Source organism: Anomaloglossus baeobatrachus, chromosome 12, assembly GCF_048569485.1.
Source record: "Anomaloglossus baeobatrachus isolate aAnoBae1 chromosome 12, aAnoBae1.hap1, whole genome shotgun sequence".
In the NCBI taxonomy this organism is placed as follows: Eukaryota; Metazoa; Chordata; class Amphibia; order Anura; family Aromobatidae; genus Anomaloglossus; species Anomaloglossus baeobatrachus.
The window spans coordinates 98219599-98240305 of record NC_134364.1 but is presented as its reverse complement, the minus strand read 5'-3'; the positions used below and the strand labels follow the sequence as shown (position 1 = coordinate 98240305).

The 20707-nt window shown below is 45.6% G+C and overlaps 1 protein-coding gene across 1 annotated transcript in view; it reads left to right on the top strand.

Annotated features, from left to right (window-relative positions):
* The window catches only part of RHBG (Rh family B glycoprotein), a 42536-nt gene extending 23866 nt beyond the window's left edge, over positions 1-18670 (top strand). The window contains exons 8-11 of the mRNA XM_075330806.1: positions 1206-1339; positions 2592-2713; positions 13041-13114; positions 16330-18670. Of these exons, the coding sequence (XP_075186921.1) occupies positions 1206-1339; positions 2592-2713; positions 13041-13114; positions 16330-16392 (393 nt within the window). The 3' untranslated portion in view covers positions 16393-18670. The remainder of the gene's footprint in view (positions 1-1205; positions 1340-2591; positions 2714-13040; positions 13115-16329) is intronic.
* The last annotated feature ends 2037 nt before the right edge of the window (positions 18671-20707 follow it).

Here is a 20707-nt window from a genome sequence, read left to right as displayed (position 1 = left end):
GTTGGGAGACAGACGTCCCCTTCACTGACGGATTTGGAAAATTATGGCGACTCCTAGCCTTGCCGGGATCCGAAAGGCCCCTGCCCTGGTGCTGACTGTTCTTCGTATACTGCTCCAGACCGCCGGGTCACCACCCGTCCGCGGTCCTTCCAGCAACCTCCGAGCAGTCCCCCTGCAGACTATCACCGCCGTCTGCTGACCTTGCTGTCACTGTCCGGGGCACACACCCGGACCAACTTCAGGCTTTACTACTGTCACTTTTCTGTCACTTCAGCTTTCTCTTTAGCTCCACTACGGCTTCCTTCTACTTCACTCCCTTAACTTGAACTGCCTGGTTCTCCCGCCTCCAGGGCTGTGAACTCCTTGGTGGGTGGAGCCAACCGCCCGGCCCACCCCCTGGTGTGGACATCAGCCCCTGGAGGAAGGCAACAAGGATTTTTGGTTAGCCTAGGTGTTCCTAACTGGGGTGTAGGGTGTGGTGGTGTGATGACCTGTGACCCCTGGCTTGCCCAGGGCGTCACAGGATCACTGAGGGGGGAGCACTGAGGGGGAGCACTGAGGGGGAGCACTGAGGGGGGAGCACTGAGGGGGATCACTGAGGGGGGAGCACTGAGGGGGAGCACTGAGGGGGGAGCACTGAGGGGGAGCACTGAGGGGGGAGCACTGAGGGGGAGCACTGAGGGGGGAGCACTGAGGGGGGAGCACTGAGGGGGGAGCACTGAGGGGGGAGCACTGAGGGGGGAGCACTGAGGGGGAGCACTGAGGGGGAGCACTGAGGGGGAGCACTGAGGGGGGAGCACTGAGGGGGGAGCACTGAGGGGGAGCACTGAGGGGGGAGCACTGAGAGGGAGCACTGAGGGGGGAGCACTGAGGGGGAGCACTGAGGGGGAGCACTGAGGGGGAGCACTGAGGGGGAGCACTGAGGAGGAGCATTGAGGAGCTGTCAGATATTGAATATATTCTTGGAAATAGGATTATATAGTCATTCTGACATGGATTTTCAGAGTAAGTACACCAGCCTGATCAGGTCTATGAGATCTATTTCCTAATATATACAGTTTGTATTGTAAAATCTGATGACAGACCTAATGCTTCAATACCAGTGACAGGAATGATCTACAGCATACTCATTATCTGCTTTGTTTTGTACTGGTTTATGACCCTTTATTAGGATTGTGTACTTTATTCTTCTTTTTTATCTACAGCCAATTCTGGACTCCAAGCTGAAGATTCAGGACACGTGTGGGGTCCACAACCTGCATGGTATGCCCGGCATCCTGGGGGCAATGATAGGAGCCATAGTAGCATTCGCAGCAACTGCCGATATCTATGGTGGTGGGTAAGTGAATCTATCCATCTATCTATCAATTTATCTATCTATCCCTCGATCTATCTATCCGTCTATCTATCTATCTATCCCTCTATCTATCTATTCCTCTATCTATCTATCTATCCCTCTATCTATCCCTCTATCTATCTATCCCTCTATCTATCTATCCCTCTATCTATCTATCTATCTATCTATCTATCTATCTATCCCTCTATCTATCTATTCCTCTATCTATCCCTCTATCCATCTATCTATCTATCTATCTATCCCTCTATCTATCTATCTATCCCTCTTTATCTATCTATCCCTCGATCTATCTATCCCTCTATCTATCTATCCCTCTATCTATCTATCCCTCTTTATCTATCTATCCCTCTATCTATCTATCCCTCTATCTATCTATCCCTCTATCTATCCCTCTTTATCTATCTATCCCTCTATCTATCTATCTATCTATCCCTCTATCTATCTATCCCTCTTTATCTATCTATCCCTCTTTATCTATCTATCCCTCGATCTATCTATCTATCTATCTATCCCTCTATCTATCTATCCCTCTATCTATCTATCCCTCTATCTATCTATCCCTCTATCTATCTATCCCTCTTTATCTATCTATCCCTCTATCTATCCCTCGATCTATCCATCCATCCCTCTATCTATCCCTCTATTTATCTATCCCTCTATCTATCTATCTATCTATCTATCGATCCCTCTATCTATCCCTCCCTCTATCTATCTATCCCTCTATCTATCCCTCTATCTATCTATCTATCCCTCTATCTATCTATCCCTCTATCTATCCATCCATCCTTCCATCTATCTATCTATCTATCTATCCATCTACCTATCCATCTATGTATCTATCCATCTATCTATCCCTCTATCTATCTATCCCTCTATCTATCTATCCCTCTATCTATCTATCCATCCTTCCATCTATCTATCCCTCTATCTATCTATCCCTCTATCTATCTATCCTTCCATCCATCTATCTATCCATCTTCTATCCCTCCATCCATCCATCCCTTCATCCATCCATCTATCTGTCCATCCATCCATACATGCATCCATCCATTTATCCATCCATCCATTTATCTATCCATCAATATATCCATCCATCTATCCATCCATTTATCCATATATCTTTCCATCCATCCATCGGGATTTTTAGGCCTGTTCTATGTATATATTTTTTTTTTATCTTGTTATTCATTTGCATATACTAAACTTTTCCTGTTTTCCATATTTATTCCTCCAGAATGAGTGATGTGTTCCCATTAATTGCTGACTCTACGCGCACTGCCCATTCTCAAGCCCTCTTTCAGTGTTTGGCCCTCTTGGTAGCATTGGGATTTGCTCTGTTTGGGGGAATTGTTGTAGGTAAGTTATTTTATTCAGAGATCAGTGGAGACTTTTAATTATAAGGATTATATATACTTTATGAATATAATTTATTTTTGAACCATGTTTACAGCAAAGTGACAGTGACGAGTGTTGCATTCTATAATGCAGCCACTAGGTGGTGACATTCTACCACATTGTGTTACGATTAGTGATGAGCGAGCATGCTTGTCACTACTCGGTACTCGCACGAGTATCGCTGTACTCGGGCTGCTCGGCGGGGACCGAGTAATCTCGCGATACTCGTGCTGTACTCGTGGTCTTCATTTCTGCATGTTGGCACTCTTTTCAGAGCCAGCCCTCATGCAGGGATTGGCTGGCAGACCACTGCAATGCCACAGCCCTGTTAGTTGTGGAATTGCAGTGATTGGCCGGCCTGCACAGCGTGACCGAGCCTTTATATCGGCCGGCGCGCTGTGCTCTGCTCACAGCTATCCAGACAGTGAGTGCAGGGAGAGTGTCGCTGATTCAGGGAAAGCTTTGCGGCCCTTTATAGCTTTTTCAGTTGCAGGGCTGCAAACAGTGTGACCAAAAGTCCTTCTCAGGACTATTCTAGTTGTATACAGGCAGGCAGGGTATAGCCAGGTCGGAGTACAGTAGCAGAGTCCTTCTCAGGACTATTGTTGCTATATACAGGCAGGGTATAGCCAGGTCTGAATACAGGCTAGTGACCAAAAGAGTCCTTGTCAGGACTATTGTACCAGTATACAGGCAGGCAGGCAGGCAGGGTAGTGGTGACCGTATACCAGCCTTCATCATATCTGGGGCTGGTGTACACAGTGTAAAACAGTCCAGCTAGTGTCTGACTTGTCTGTAATTGTCGCTCCCCAAAAAAACCTGTTAGGTTCTTATTGCGTCCGTGCTTGGTTTTTAAAACCGCACGTGTGTGCCTGTTGGTGGCAGCGTACAGGTGCACTTGTGTGCAATTTCCAGAAACTTTGATATAACGCACAAGTAGTGAATATACACGTCAGCAGTGCACAGCATTGCAAAATGCGCAAGGGCATTGGCAAGGAACAAGGAAGTGGACGTGATGGTGGTGCAGGCAGAGGCCGAGGTCGTGGGCAAGCTCTAATTTCGCCACAACAAAGGGCCACATCTAGTCGCTCGCACGTCCTGTCCCAAATTCTTGGGGACCGCAGCAGTACACCGCTCTTGAACCAAGACCAGTGTCAACAGGTTGTTAGTTGGATAGCAGATAATGCTTCCAGTCAGATTGGCACCACCACAAACACTCTGTCTTCCACACGGTCAAGTGTCAGTAGCCGTGATACTGCACCGCACATTTCTGAACCTGATCCTCCTTCCTACCACCAGGCTGAGTACACGTCCTCCTCGGACATTAATGATCCCACACTTGGACACTCGGAAGAGCTGTTCACGTTTCCATTCACACATTCTGGCCTCTCGCCAGCTCATATTGAAGTGGGTCATGAGGAGATCGTCTGTACAGATGGCCAAATATTTGAGCAGCCACGTTCTCACGAAGTTGGCAACGTGTCTCAACAAGTGGTGGACGATGATGAGACACAATTGTCAGCAAGTCAGGAGGAGGAGCAGGGTGCGGAAGAGGAAGACGACGTGGTGGATGATCCAGTAACTGACCCAACCTGGCAGGAGGATATGCAGAGCGAGGACAGCAGTGCACAGGGGGAGGGAGGCGTAGCATCACAACAGGCAGTAAGAAGCAGGGTGGTGGCCCCAGGCAGAAGTCAGGCAACCGTTCCCCGGAACAACACGACGACACAAGGTGCCTGTACAAATGTTAGGTCTTCCCGAGTCTGGCAGTTTTTTAAGTTGGATCCAGATGATTCAAAAAAGGCCATTTGCAACACCTGCCGTGCCAGCATCAGCAGGGGTACCAAAACTAGCAGCCTGACCACCACCAGCATGATCAGGCACATGTCAGCCAAGCACCCGACTTTGTGGGAAGTACAACAGAGTCGAGGAGCAGTGCTTGCTGATGTCACTGCTACGTCTTCGCTGGTTGTGCATGCGAGCCAATCCTCTGTCCATGCTGCCTGCGAACAAGCCTCCTCCACTCCTGCACCTGCAGTTGCCTACGCAGAAAGAACACCATCATCAAGCACGTCCTTGTCCCAGCGCAGAGTTCAGTTATCCATTCAGCAAACCTTTGAACGCAGGCGCAAATACACTGCCAACACCCCACATGCCACAGTTCTAAATGCTAACATTTCGCGACTGCTTGCGCTGGAAATGTTGCCTTTTAGGCTGGTGGAGACAGAAGCATTCCGTGACCTGATGGCGGCAGCTGTCCCACGTTACTCGGTCCCCAGCCGCCACTATTTCTCCCGGTGTGCCGTCCCCGCGTTGCATAACCACGTGTCACAAAACATCACACGTGCCCTGAACAACGCTGTTTCACCCAAGGTCCACCTAACCACAGACACGTGGACAAGTGCTTGTGGGCAAGGCCGCTACATCTCGTTGACGGCACACTGGGTTAATATTGTGGAAGCTGGGACCCAGTCTGAGCGAGGGACGGAACACGTCCTTCCCACACCAAGGTTTGCAGGCCCTACCTCAGTCAGTGTTTCACCCACACTCTACAGCTCCGGAATGTCATGCTCTTCAGCCTCCTCCTCCTCCTGCGCATCCTCATCCACTGTGCCCTCCACACCAGTCACAAGCTGGAAGCACTGCAGCACTGCCTCGGCGAAGCGGCAACAGGCTGTGCTGAAGCTAATCTGCATAGGTGACAAACCCCACAATGCAGAAGAGCTGTGGACAGCTCTGAAACAGCAGGCAGATCACTGGCTCACACCTCTGAACCTAAAGCCAGGAAAGGTCGTGTGTGACAATGGCCGGAACCTGGTGGCGGCTTTGAGGCGAGGCCAGCTGACACATGTTCCATGCGTGGCCCATGTGCTCAACCTCGTGGTTCAGCGGTTTATAAAGTCATACCCAGAGCTGTCTGATCTGCTGGTAAAAGTTCGCCGCCTGTCTGCACATTTTCGAAAGTCACCCACTGCTTCAGCCGGCCTTGCCGGCTTTCAGCGCCGTTTGCATCTTCCGGCTCACAGACTGGTGTGTGATGTCCCCACGCGTTGGAATTCAACTCTGCACATGTTGGTCAGGATATGTGAGCAGAAGAGGGCAGTTGTTGTGTACCTGCATCACCTAAGCCGTCGGGAAATGGGTCAAACTCCACACATAACACCTGAGGAGTGGAGATGGATGTCAGACCTATGTACCATCCTCCAAAACTTTGAGGACTCCACCAAGATGGTGAGTGGTGATGACGCCATTATTAGCGTCACCATACCGCTACTCTGCCTTCTAAAACGGTCTCTGCTGAAAAACAAACATGATGCATTGCAGGCGGAGCGCGATGAGTTGCAGCAAGAAACAGTAGTGGGTGTGGGTGATAACACACAGCCCAGCCTCGTCTCATCACAACGTGCAGTGGAGGACTATGACGAGGAGGAGGATGAAGACATGGAGCAACTCTCCGGCCAAATTGAGGATATGACATGCACACCAGTCATATCCTCGGTTCAGCGTGGCTGGCCAGAGGACAGGGTAGATGAGGAGGAGGAGGAGGAGGAGGAGGAGGAGGAGGACAGCATGTTCAGTCATCTTGTTGGTCAGGCTACTGAAGTCCTGGCTGTTAAGAGTCTGGCGCACATGGCTGACTTTATGGTAAGCTGCCTGTCTCGTGACCCTCGCGTTAAGAACATCTTGGCCGACAATCATTACTGGTTGGTAACACTGTTAGACCCACGCTACAAGGAGAACTTTTTGTCTCTTATTCCCGTGGAGGAGAGGTCAACCAAAATGCAGCAGTTCCGGAAGGCCATACTCACGGAAGTAGGCAAAGCATTCCCCTCACAAAACGCTAGCGGCATAGGTCAGGAATCAGTGGACAACCGAGGCGTACAGCCGAGAGAGGCACAAGTCCAATCCGCCAGAGGTAGGGGAACAGTCTTTAAGATGTGGGACAGTTTTCTCAGCCTCTCACGTACCACAGCCCCTGAGGTGCGGGGTAGTGCCACAAGAAATCCTAAGTTTGCCCAGATGCTGAAGGAGTACCTTGCAGATCGAACAACTGTACTCCGACATTCCTCTGTGCATTACAATTATTGGGTATCCAAGCTGGACACGTGGCATGAATTGGCTCTCTACGCCTTGGAAGTCCTGGCCTGCCCTGCTGCTAGCGTTTTGTCAGAGCGTGTTTTTAGTGCCGCAGGTGGAATCATTACAGATAAACGCACCCGCCTGTCAACTGAAAATGCTGACAGGCTGACTCTGATCAAGATGAACAAGGGTTGGATTGGGCCAGACTTCACCACACCACCAGCAAATGAGAGCGGAATTTAAAGTTTGCCATGTACCTCCACTCACCCATGGGTACACACTTCTGGACTTTGGATAATCGCTGGACTGCTCCTCCTTCTCCTCATGCGCCACCATGATGATGACCGTTACAAATTGCAATACTTAGGCCTTTGTTTCAGGTATACCCCCAGTGGTAAATTTTTTCGCCCATTCTTTGCAGAATGGACATTACAACGACAGGAGACCCGCTCCTTTGCAATGGGAACAATGTTTTGAGGCCCTCATGCACGTCTCTACCCAGGGACAACGTGGAGCCTCCCAATTTTTGGCTGCCCTGCCTAAGGGCTATACTATAATACACCCACTTCCTTAAAATGGACACTTAATGTTTTGAGGCCCTCATGCACGTCTCTACCCAGGGACAACGTGGAGCCTCCCAATTTTTGGCTGCCCTGCCTAAGGGCTATACTATAATACACCCACTTCCTTAAAATGGACACTTAATGTTTTGAGGCCCTCATGCACGTCTCTACCCAGGGACAACGTGGAGCCTCCCAATTTTTGGCTGCCCTGCCTAAGGGCTATACTATAATACACCCACTTCCTTAAAATGGACACTTAATGTTTTGAGGCCCTCATGCACGTCTCTACCCAGGGACAACGTGGAGCCTCCCAATTTTTGGCTGCCCTGCCTAAGGGCTATACTATAATACACCCACTTCCTTAAAATGGACACTTAATGTTTTGAGGCCCTCATGCACGTCTCTACCCAGGGACAATGTGGAGCCTCCCAATTTTTGGCTGCCCTGGCAAAGGGCTATACTGAAATAGACCCACTTCCTTACAATGGGCACTTCTGGTTTACAGGCCATCATGCACGTCTCTATCCAGGGACAATGTGAAGCCTCCCAATTTTTGGCTGCCCTGGCAAAGGGCTATACTGAAATAGACCCACTTCCTTACAATGGGCACTTCAGGTTTACAGGCCATCATGCACGTCTCTATCCAGGGACAATGTGGAGCCTCCCAATTTTTGGCTGCCCTGGCAAAGGGCTATACTGAAATAGACCCACTTCCTTACAATGGGCACTTCAGGTTTACAGGCCATCATGCACGTCTCTATCCAGGGACAATGTGGAGCCTCCCAATTTTTGGCTGCCCTGGCAAAGGGCTATACTGAAATAGACCCACTTCCTTACAATGGGCACTTCAGGTTTACAGGCCATCATGCACGTCTCTATCCAGGGACAATGTGGAGCCTCCCAATTTTTGGCTGCCCTGGCAAAGGGCTATACTGAAATAGACCCACTTCCTTACAATGGGCACTTCTGGTTTACAGGCCATCATGCACGTCTCTATCCAGGGACAATGTGGAGCCTCCCAATTTTTGGCTGCCCTGGCAAAGGGCTATACTGAAATAGACCCACTTCCTTACAATGGGCACTTCTGGTTTACAGGCCATCATGCACGTCTCTATCCAGGGACAATGTGGAGCCTCCCAATTTTTGGCTGCCCTGGCAAAGGGCTATACTGAAATAGACCCACTTCCTTACAATGGGCACTTCAGGTTTACAGGCCATCATGCACGTCTCTATCCAGGGACAATGTGGAGCCTCCCAATTTTTGGCTGCCCTGGCAAAGGGCTATACTGAAATAGACCCACTTCCTTACAATGGGCACTTCAGGTTTACAGGCCATCATGCACGTCTCTATCCAGGGACAATGTGGAGCCTCCCAATTTTTGGCTGCCCTGGCAAAGGGCTATACTGAAATAGACCCACTTCCTTACAATGGGCACTTCTGGTTTATAGGCCATCATGCACGTCTCTATCCAGGGACAATGTGGAGCCTCCCAATTTTTGGCTGCCCTGGCAAAGGGCTATACTGAAATAGACCCACTTCCTTACAATGGGCACTTCAGGTTTACAGGCCATCATGCACGTCTCTATCCAGGGACAATGTGGAGCCTCCCAATTTTTGGCTGCCCTGGCAAAGGGCTATACTGAAATAGACCCACTTCCTTACAATGGGCACTTCTGGTTTACAGGCCATCATGCACGTCTCTATCCAGGGACAATGTGGAGCCTCCCAATTTTTGGCTGCCCTGGCAAAGGGCTATACTGAAATAGACCCACTTCCTTACAATGGGCACTTCTGGTTTACAGGCCATCATGCACGTCTCTATCCAGGGACAATGTGGAGCCTCCCAATTTTTGGCTGCCCTGGCAAAGGGCTATACTGAAATAGACCCACTTCCTTACAATGGGCACTTCAGGTTTACAGGCCATCATGCACGTCTCTATCCAGGGACAATGTGGAGCCTCCCAATTTTTGGCTGCCCTGGCAAAGGGCTATACTGAAATAGACCCACTTCCTTACAATGGGCACTTCAGGTTTACAGGCCATCATGCACGTCTCTATCCAGGGACAATGTGGAGCCTCCCAATTTTTGGCTGCCCTGGCAAAGGGCTATACTGAAATAGACCCACTTCCTTACAATGGGCACTTCTGGTTTACAGGCCATCATGCACGTCTCTATCCAGGGACAATGTGGAGCCTCCCAATTTTTGGCTGCCCTGGCAAAGGGCTATACTGAAATAGACCCACTTCCTTACAATGGGCACTTCAGGTTTACAGGCCATCATGCACGTCTCTATCCAGGGACAATGTGGAGCCTCCCAATTTTTGGCTGCCCTGGCAAAGGGCTATACTGAAATAGACCCACTTCCTTACAATGGGCACTTCTGGTTTACAGGCCATCATGCACGTCTCTATCCAGGGACAATGTGGAGCCTCCCAATTTTTGGCTGCCCTGGCAAAGGGCTATACTGAAATAGACCCACTTCCTTACAATGGGCACTTCAGGTTTACAGGCCATCATGCACGTCTCTATCCAGGGACAATGTGGAGCCTCCCAATTTTTGGCTGCCCTGGCAAAGGGCTATACTGAAATAGACCCACTTCCTTACAATGGGCACTTCTGGTTTACAGGCCCTCATGCACGTCTCTATCCAGGGACAACGTGGAGCCTCCCAATTTTTGGCTGCCCTGCCTAAGGGCTATACTACAATAGACCCACTTCCTTACAATGGGCACTTCAGGTTTACAGGCCCTCATGCACGTCTGTATGCAGGGGCATTGGTGAACCTCACAATTTTGGACTGCCCTGGCAAAGGAAAATACTACAAAGACTCACTTCCTCAAAATGGGCACATTAGACTCAAGAGGCCTTCATGTACGTCTCTTCTCAGGGACATCGGAGTGCCACACAATGTTTTCACGTAAAATCTTTCATGTATTAATCTCAAAAAGTAACATACACCAGCTCTATCTCACTATTGGGTATGTGCCCTTAACATTTCTGCCATGAAAAATCATTTTGGGGTCATTTTGGAAGGTTTTCTGGTGAGTCCGTAAAAATGGCGTGAAACGCGGACAAAATTGTTCACAGCTGTGACTTTTGAGTGATAAATGCTTCAAGGGGTCTTCCCCATGCTGTTGCCATGTCATTTGAGCACTCTTCTGAGACTTTTGTGACATTTTTAGGGTTTCTCCATGCTGCCGGGGGGTCATTTCACAAAAATACTCGGGTCTCCCATAGGATAACATTGGGCTCGTTGCTCGGGCCGAGTACACGAGTATCTTGGGAGGCTCGGCCCGAGCTTCGAGCACCCGAGCTTTTTAGTACTCGCTCATCACTAGTTACGATCTATACCATCTACCAAAGATACAGTATATGCCTGATTGTACTTGATCAAAAAATGAACTGATTTAATCCCCGGTTGTCTGCTGTTTATTATACACATTTTTTTTTAAATTCCTTCACGATTTTTGATGTATATTTTCCTCCAAAGTCGTGTCTCTGTCTTTGATGCGGGCTCACGAGTACTTCTGTGAACGCTGGCTGAGCGCCATTCACAGGAGATTGTGGTTTCTGCTGTACAGGGCAGTGCTGATCCCCTGGTCTGTACAGCACAAGCGATCAGACAATCACAGCTACAAGTCATCTAAGGAGACTATTAAATACATTAAAAAGTGAAAAAAATAAGGTTTTAAAAATTAACACCCCCTCTTGCCACAAAAGTTCATATCACCCCCCTTTTGTCCCATTGAAAAGAAAACAAACAAAATACACACATTTGTCTTTGCTGCTATCAGAAATGTCAGAACTATCAGAATATAAAAAAAACTAATCCAATCAGTAAACAGAAAAAATAAAAAATCCAGAATTACATTTTTTGGCTCGCCACAACATTGCAAAATATATAATAAGAAGACATCAAAACATATCTACACAAAAATGGTATCAGTAAAAACATCAGCCAAGGGCATAAAAATAAGCCATCACTGAGTCCCAGATCCCAAAAAATAAAAACATTACTGTTCTCGGAAAATGGCGCCAAAAGCAATTTTTTTTTTTTTACAAATTCTGAATTTTTTGCTCACCACTTTATCAAAAGTAAAACTATAAATGTTTGGTATCTACAAACTCGTACCAACCTGGGGAATCATAATGGCAGGTCAGTTTTACCATATAGTGAACATAGTTACATAGTTATAAAGGTTGAAAAAAGCCCTAGGTTCATCTAGTTCAACCTTCCTCCACCAATTCTACATTTTATCACCAAGTCATTTATAACCAACAATGTTGTGTACTGAGGAAATCATCCAGCCCTGATATAAAGCTGTTATAGTATCTGCCATTACTACCTCTTGTGGTCGGCATTCCACAGTCTGACTGCTCTAACTGTAAAGAACCCTTTCCTATTTAGCTGTCGGAATCGCTTTTCTTCCACTCGCAGTGAGTGCCCCCTGGTCCTTAGTATTCTCTTTGGAAGAAATAAGTCATGTGCCCGTCCTTTATATTGACCACACATGTATTTATACATAGAAATGAGATCTCCTCTGAGACGTCTTTTTTCTAAGCTAAACATATCTAACTTTTCTAACCTCTGATCATATGGGCGGCCTCCATTCCTTGTAGTGGTCTAGTTAGCCACCTTTGAACTGATTCTATCTGATTTTCCAGTACAATATGGGGCAGAGTGAATGGTGGCATTGAAAAGTAAAACTTGTCACAGAAAAACAAGCCATTATACAGCTTTATTGAAGGAAAAATATAAACGTTATGGCTCTTGGAAGAATGGGAGGAGAAAACGAAAAAAAAAAAAAGTAAAGGTCATGAAGGGGTTAACATGCCATGCCTTAAGGATCCTCCAACATCCCAAAATATTGATAACTACTACCATGTTAACAGATGACTAAAAAAGTAAGGGGTTAATTTTCTCCTTAGGCTGCTTTCACATATCCGGTTTTAGCAGTGCGGCTCAATCCGGATCAAAAACCTATGCAACGGATGCGGCGTAAAAACCGGATCCGTTGCATAAGTTTTTCCATGAGGCCTGTCCGTTTTTTGACGGATGCGGCTTGATACTGAGCATGCACAGTGCAAAAAACCACATCGGGCGGCCGGATGCAGTTTTTGCTGATAGGCTTGCATTGTAAATCGCGCCGCATCGCACCGGATGTGGTGCGATGCGGTTTTTTCGCCACACAAAAAAAGTGCCAAGCAACGTTCCATCCGGCCACCGCATGGGCTAAATATGCCGCATCCGGCAAATAACGGACGCAATGCAACGCAAGGCCATGCGGCACAATACGGCGCTAATGCAAGTCTATGCGGGAAAAACGCAACCGGCGGCAAAAAAAAACGGTTGCGTTTTTTCTGCAAAGCGCCGTATTGTGCCGCTCAGCGAAAATCGGATGTGTGAAAACAGCCTTATGGAGTGTGACATGCCTGACATGCCAGTGTAAGGAAGCTTACTTCCAATAGGTGGCGCTAGAGTACAAGTCCGCCTCTCTGAAGAGGTAATTTGCATAAACAATGTCATACAATTCAGATCTGCTATATGTGGCCATCCAGAATTTTTTTTAATTTTTAAAACTTGAAAATTGTGAAAAAAGAATAATAAATATTTTTTTTTTTTATCATTATTTTTTTGCTAAGGCTTTATAATGAAGTTACCCATCTTTGGAGCTCCGTCTGATGCTGAATGTTTTGATGATTCTCTTTATTGGGAGGTAAGGCCTGAAGGAAGAAAAAAAGCGTATAATTTACTTATATCACCTGTTTTATATTGTACAGTGTCAAAAAATATCAGTTGGTACATGGAAACCATCAGCAGGAAGATTTTTTTTTGTTGACAGATCTTTCGTAATCTATTTCTCAATTCTGTTACGTCTTAAAGGGTTAGTCTCATCTTCATATAGATGGGTATTGTCAGTTAGTGCTTGTAAAAACCAGCACTTTTGCAATTTACTGCTTATTAAAATGTGCAGCCGTTCTTGAGATATTATCGCTTTCCTTTTGTTTACAGTTCATTGCCATGGAGACCGACCACCACTTCTATCTAGCTTGTAGCCACTGTGTTGAAGCTGGGCTAGATTAGGTGGTAACAGCAAGTTCCAGTGATTCGGGCCATCTTTTACAGTAATTACATGCTCAATAGAAAAAAAATTGTAAGCACTGCATATGTTCTGCTGTGTAGCAGCGGTGGTCGGTCTCCAAGGCAACGAGCTGTAAACAAAAGAAAAGTCTTGATTTTTCAAGAACAGCTAAAAATTAAAAAAAAACAGTAAATTTAAAAATTTCTTGTATGTATAAGGCCTGTTTGACAATACTCATTTATGAAAATGGAAATGCCCTCTTCAACCCCGTCACGATATATGACATACATATATGCCATATTTTGTGTTGCTGCCTTTTGATATGGCCTCACGTGCTGAACCTGCACCTTTCCCTGCTTATGATGGCTGAATTAAACAGTCAACATGTGCCTTTAACAGCCGCAGGTGGAGTGGGCTGTTAAACCCACAGTTAGGACAGCGATATTTAACGTGTGGCGGCAGGATGGTGCATCATTTCACATGGCCATCAATGCGCTCGCGACGTGGTCATAGGGCGTTGTTGTGTTTTCATGACAGCCAGGGGTCTGCTTAAGAACCCAATGCCTGTCATTACCATTCTCCTTTGAAAGGCAGTGCTCAGCTAGCTTTCATAGGAGATCGTGATTTTAGCTATACATAGCAGTGCTGATGCACTGCTATGTATAGCACAAGCGATCAAACGATCGCAACCTAAGGGGACTAACAAATACAAAAGTTCAGAACACCCCCCCCTTTTTGCTCTATTAAAGATAAAACAAATTAAGAATACACATATTTGGTATTGTTGCGTTCGTAAAAATCTGACCTATCAGAATATAATTTTTTTATCTAATCTGTTAACAGCGTAGCAAGAAAAAAAATCAAAACGCCAGAATTACGTTTTTTTAGGCAGCCCCAATATTGCAATGAAATTCAACAACAGGCGATCAGTAAAAATGTCAACTCGGGATGCAAAAAGTAAGCCAAAATGAGAAAACTGATGTCACTTTATAACAGACAAATGTGAACAGGTGCAAAACTGAACATGAAATTTAATCTAAAAAATATACAGCTGCACTCTGAGATACTAAGTATACAAACATTGACTAGAGGAATTAGGACATGCATTACTGCGAGGGAAATCTAAAAATTGAGACACTTAGCGCATAAAAAAGGCAAGTTTTATGTGAGCCCAACAGCCAGCGTCAAGGTGTATCTCTTATGCTGGATCCCTACCTAAATGCCTCTACCTGGGCTCAACAGCCCACAATTTTATGGGCTGATTGGAAATTATAAATCGCCTTAAGCTGGTGGGAAACAGTCCTCAGAAAGAATGATCCTATAATCTAAAATGAGAAAACTGATGGCACTGCCTAACAGACAAATGTGAACAGGTACAAGCATGAAATGTCATCTAAAAAATATACAGCTGCACTCAGATATGATAAGGTATACAAACACTGAATAGAGGAATTTAGACATGCATTGCTGCTAAGGAAATAAGTAAGCTATCACACAGCTTCATAGGCTGACAAATTAAAACTGGTATGACTGTAGGAAAATGGCGACAAGCAAACAAAATATATTTTTTTGTTTATAAATTTGGGATTTTTTTTTCATTATTAAATTAAAAGAAAGATACATAATTGGTATCTGAATTTTTCCGGAAAATCTTCCAGGAAAATGTTCCGCTTCCTCATTGACTTCCATAATACTCAGGTGCGCAAGTTGCGCCCATCCAAGCATCCAACTGCTCATTACGAGTGCTGAACACCCGAGCATGGTAGTGCTCGCTCATCACTAGTTACGAGTACCGAGCACCTGAGCATGGTAGTGCCCGCTCATCACTAGTTACGAGTACCGAGCACCCGAGCATGGTAGTGCCCGCTCATCACTAGTTATGAGTAGTACTGAACACCCGAGCATGGTAGTGCTCGCTCATCACTAGTTACGAGTACCGAGCACCTGAGCATGGTAGCGCCCGCTCATCACTAGTTACGAGTACCGAGCACCCGAGCATGGTAGTGCCCACTCATCACTAGTTATGAATAGTACTGAGCACCCGAGCATGGTAGTGCTCGCTCATCACTAGTTACGAGTACCTGAGCATGGTAGTGCCTGCTCATCACTAGTTATGAGTAGTACTGAGCACCCGAGCATGGTAGTGCTCACTCATCATTGGTTACGAGTACTGAGCACCTGAGCATGGTAGTGCCCGCTCATCACTAGTTACTAGTACTGAGCACCTGAGCATGGTAGTGCCCGCTCATCACTAGTTACTAGTACTGAGCACCTGAGCATGGTAGTGCCCGCTCATCACTAGTTACGAGTACTGAGCACCTGAGCATGGTAGTGCCCGCTCATCACTAGTTACTAGTACTGAACACCTGAGCATGGTAGTGCCCGCTCATCACTAGTTACTAGTACTGAGCACCTGAGCATGGTAGTGCCCGCTCATCACTAGTTACTAGTACTGAGCACCTGAGCATGGTAGTGCCCGCTCATCACTAATGGTGAGACATAATATAATATATAGCAGTTTAGGGAAAAACATCTTGCTGATGGTTTCCAGGTACAGGGATCAAAAGTGTGATCGTAAAAAAATAAATTAAATGGCTGTCAGAAAACAATTAAGATACAACTGTGTGTCGGACTTCTGGGGAAAACAAGGGTCTTACGACATCAATTCTCTCCTCCCTGATTGGTTCAGGTGAGGATGTTTTCCAACAGACAAACTCCATTGCGTTTGCACTAGCTACCACTAGATGGAAGCAAAATACTATATTTTAAATTTAAAAAAATAAATAAATTCAGTGACAAATTCAGCTCTGCTACATCCAAACACTGACATGTTTTTTTTCGTATTACAGGTTCCTCAAGACGGCCATGTCGCTGTGCTCACTGAGGAACCTGAGCAGCAGACACAGGCATAAGGACACCTTGATATCTCTGTTTTATGATGTGGACTGATCCTGAGAGACAACACATGGGTCCAAACAATCAGCCAACATTGAAGATGGTGCTGCCAAATTTGGCCTCAGATGTGATGGCTGGGAAGTGGCATAGCCTGGTGCCAACCACCCGGAGGAGATTTGCCTTAATTTTCTACAACATTTTGGCATTGATCTGTTTAGAAAGGTCAAAAACATGTTATGTTTAAAAATATATATTTTTACACTTTTATCTTGTTATATATGTAAAATGTTTTTTTTGTATTTTTTTTAAGAAGCAAAAGATGCATGGAAAATTTAAAATAAAAAATTGTAGCAAAGAATAAGAGCACAACACATAATAGGTCATCTATGATTGTCTAAATACCACCTCATCGCACTGAAAATGCAAAACTAAAGGGGTCTTCTACCTCTGATTATTATGGTCCTTTCCTATTTTGTATTCTGTAGAATACCATACTGTAGAGCAGAGCACCCCCGTGCACTCAAAGTACTAGGTAAAACAGAGTCAACAACAACCTGTTGATGATTGACAGAAAGCAAAATGGATTTATATGAATGAACAAGAATATATATCATCAAGGCTTAAGGTGCAAGTAATGGATGGCAATTTACTAAATTTGGATCTCCATTTAGTACTTTGAGAGCACAAGGGTGTATTTTTTAAACTGACCTTGGGTCTTTCACTAACAGCTCAATATTCCATGTAAAAGAGTGAATCATATGTGCATAATGAGACAGATAATTTAGAATATTTAAGTTTTAATTTGATAATCAGAACGTTCAGAGCAATGCACCCCTGTGCACTCAAAGTACTAGGTACAACAAAGTCATCAACAGCAACCTGTTTCTGATTTACAGAAAGCAAAATTAATTTATATGAACGAAGAAGAACATATATTGTCAAGGCTTAAGGTGCAAGTGATGGATGGCAATTTACTAAATTTGAATCTCCATTTAGTACTTTGATAGCACAAGGTTTAACTTAAAAAAGTCTTTGGGTCTTTCACTAACAGCTCAATAGTACTTGTAACAGAGTAAATCATATGTGCATAATGAGACAGGTCGTGTGGCATATTTAAGGTTCTTCAGAGCAGTGCGCCCCTGTGCACTCAAAGTACTAGTTACAACAGAGTAATCAACTAATCAACAGCAACCTGTTCATGATTTACAGCAAGCAACATGAGATTATATGAATGATGAAGAACGTATATAGTTAAAACCCAAGGTACTAGTGATGGATGGCAATTTACATCTCTATTAAGGACTTTGAGAGCACTAGGGTGTACTTTTTTAATTGGCTTTGGGTCGGTCACTAACAGCTCAACATTCCTTTAAACAAGTGAATCATATGTGCATGTTGAGAGGCTTGTTGTATATTTAGCTTATTACTTGATAATCAGACTTACAGACAGTTCAGAACAATACACCCCTGTGCACTCAAAGTACTAAATACAGCATATACATCAAGCAATCTGTTCATGGTTTACAGAAAACTACATGAATTTATTTGAAACATCAAGAACTTATTTTGTTAAGAAAACATGAGACGTTGGTTCTTTATTTTGGGACTAATGATAATTAAAGGTGCAGCATCACATAGGGTTGACCAATTTAGCAACTTCCTTATCACTGCCAAGCTTAATTCTTAGTGTTACCTTTTTATTGTGGCCTCTGTTCTCATTATTTGATATTTGCTGCATAGATAAAATTGAATTTTTTTAAGCAGAAAGCCAAATGATGGGTGACATTTTGAAAGTACCCTTGTAGAGAACAATTCCTGCTTTAAAAACCCAATGGGTTGTCATGCTCCTCCCCTTTTCACAGCAGGTTTATAAATAAAACAGCTAAGAATAGGAGGGCCTTGACAACTTTAAGGAGGCAGAATTAAGGAAATCTATGGCTTTGTAGATTGAAAAGAATATTCCTTTGGATAAACAGGAATTTCCACTGTTATGCCGAGTCACCCTTTAATTAAATGTCACTTGTATAGATACATTTCATTATTTCTGCACAAGTATTATCCCAATGATTTCTGCAGCAAAAGATTCTGGGTCACGCAATTTAGATGTCAGTATTTGTCTATGCTGAAGATATCACTAGAGGATATTGACTTCTAGGGGAAATTGTGAACATCAGAACGTAGGGCAGCTTCTCAGGTTCTATATATTATTCTAGAAATCTCACTTTGTATCACAACATTGTATATATTGGAATAACCTGCTTGTTCTTAACAAAAATAAACTCATTAATTTCATAACTTGTTATCATCTTCACATGGTGTTTTATTCTTTCCCAGGTAAATTTTTGCATGTACAGGTTGAATGTGGGTGAAGGTAGGACACAAAAGTCAATCATGTCACAACAGCTGGACAGAGTTGTCGAGGGTGGTGGTGTCAAGAGATGAGGTTAAAGAGACAGAACAAAGAAGTTAATCGGATCACAACAGCTGGGCAGAGTACTTCAGGCAGGGAATCCAAGGTTACCTGTGTCAAAGATGGTATATAAATATGAGGTCAGGGGGACAGACAAAATAGTCAATCAGGTCACAACAGCTGGAAATAGTATTTTAGGCAGTTAAGCAAAGGTGATCTGTGTCAAAGGTAGTATCTAGATCTAAGGTCAGGGAAACAGGATGCAGAAGCCAATTGGGTCTCAATAGCTGGGAAGAGTATTTCAAGCAGTGAAGACAAAGTGATCTGTGTCAAGGGTGGTGTCTAAGAGGTACTTTGCACGTTGCAACATCGCTACTGCGATATAGTCTGGGTCAAATCGAAAGTGACGTACATCCGGCGCCGGTAACGACGTCGCACTGTGTAAAGCCTATGAGAGAAGATGAACGAGCGTAAAACAGTCAAAAATCGGTGATCTGTGTCACGTCGTTCATTTTCATAATGTCGGTGCATCCGCAAGTACGATGTTGTTTGTCGTTCCTGCAGTTCCACACATCGCTGTGTGTGAAGCCGCAGGAGCGACAAACATCTCCTTACCTGTGCTCACCGTCCACCGGCAATGCGGAAGGGAGAAGGTGTTTACATCCCGCTCATCTCCGGCCCTCCGCTTCTATTGGCCGGCTGATTAGTGACATCGCTGTGACGCGTCACGCACCGCCTCCTTGAAAGAGGGATTCTTCGGCAGTCACAGCGACGTCGCCGACCAGGTATGTGCGTGTGAAGCTGCCGTAGCGATAATGTTCGGTAGTGATAGCTGCTATGGCAGCTATCACAAGATATAGCATGTGCGACAGGGGCGGGTACTATCGTGCTCGGCATCGCTATCATTGGCTAGCGATGTCGCAGCGTGCAAAGTGTGAGATCGAGGAAAAAAGATGCAGATGTGAATTAGGTCACAACAGCTGAGCATATTATTTCAGGCAGTGAAGACAATGCAACCTGTGTCAAGGGGATGTCTACATGTGAGGTCAGGGAGACCGGATACAGAAATTAATCAGGTCACCACAGCTGGGTGGACTATTTCAGGCAGTGAGGTAAAAGGTGACCTGGGTCAAAGGTGATATCTTGATGTGAGGCTGGGAGACAGGACATAGAAGAAAATCAGGTCACAACAGCTGGGTGGAGTATTTCTGGCAGTGAAGTCTGGTGGTGTCTAGGTGCGAGTGATAAAAAGATTAGGGTTCCTGTTACGGGGGGGACCGTCAGATTAGGACCTGGGGGTATATGTCTTAATCGCCAGTCGGGGCCCACCGTGTTCCAGATGGCAATGGAGCTGCTGGCATCCTGTTGGTTAGGTGGAGACTATAGAGCTGATGACTCAGAGATAACCCAGGAGACTTGGGAACCGGTCACGTGTGTAGGGACACGTCAAACCGGACGACAACCCAGTTAGCGTTTCGGTGGAGCGGGCACTACACCGACCACGTATGTAGGGAACACGTCAGGCCGGATGGTAAACCAGTTAGCGATGACCGAGAAGACCGCTGCGACAGCGCCCTGTCGGCCACGTGTGTAAGGCATGTCAGGCCGAGCGGTCCTTCGATTAGCGTTTCTGGTCACCACTCGACTGGCCACGTGTGTGAAGGACACGTCAGACCAGGTAGTCACACCAATAGCATTTGACTGGGAAGCCGAGGAGAGAAATATGGTTCACACACCCAATCCAGGAACACCCTGTTAACTCCACAGGGGTTCTGAAATACGCTGTCTGTGCGCGTAGTGGGGACTCTCGGACAGGTGATGCAGCAGGTATGCTGTCCGTGTGCGTAGAGGACACAACCGGACAAGTAACGCAACAGGTATGCTGTCCGTGTGCATAGGAGGCACAAATGGACAGGTGACAC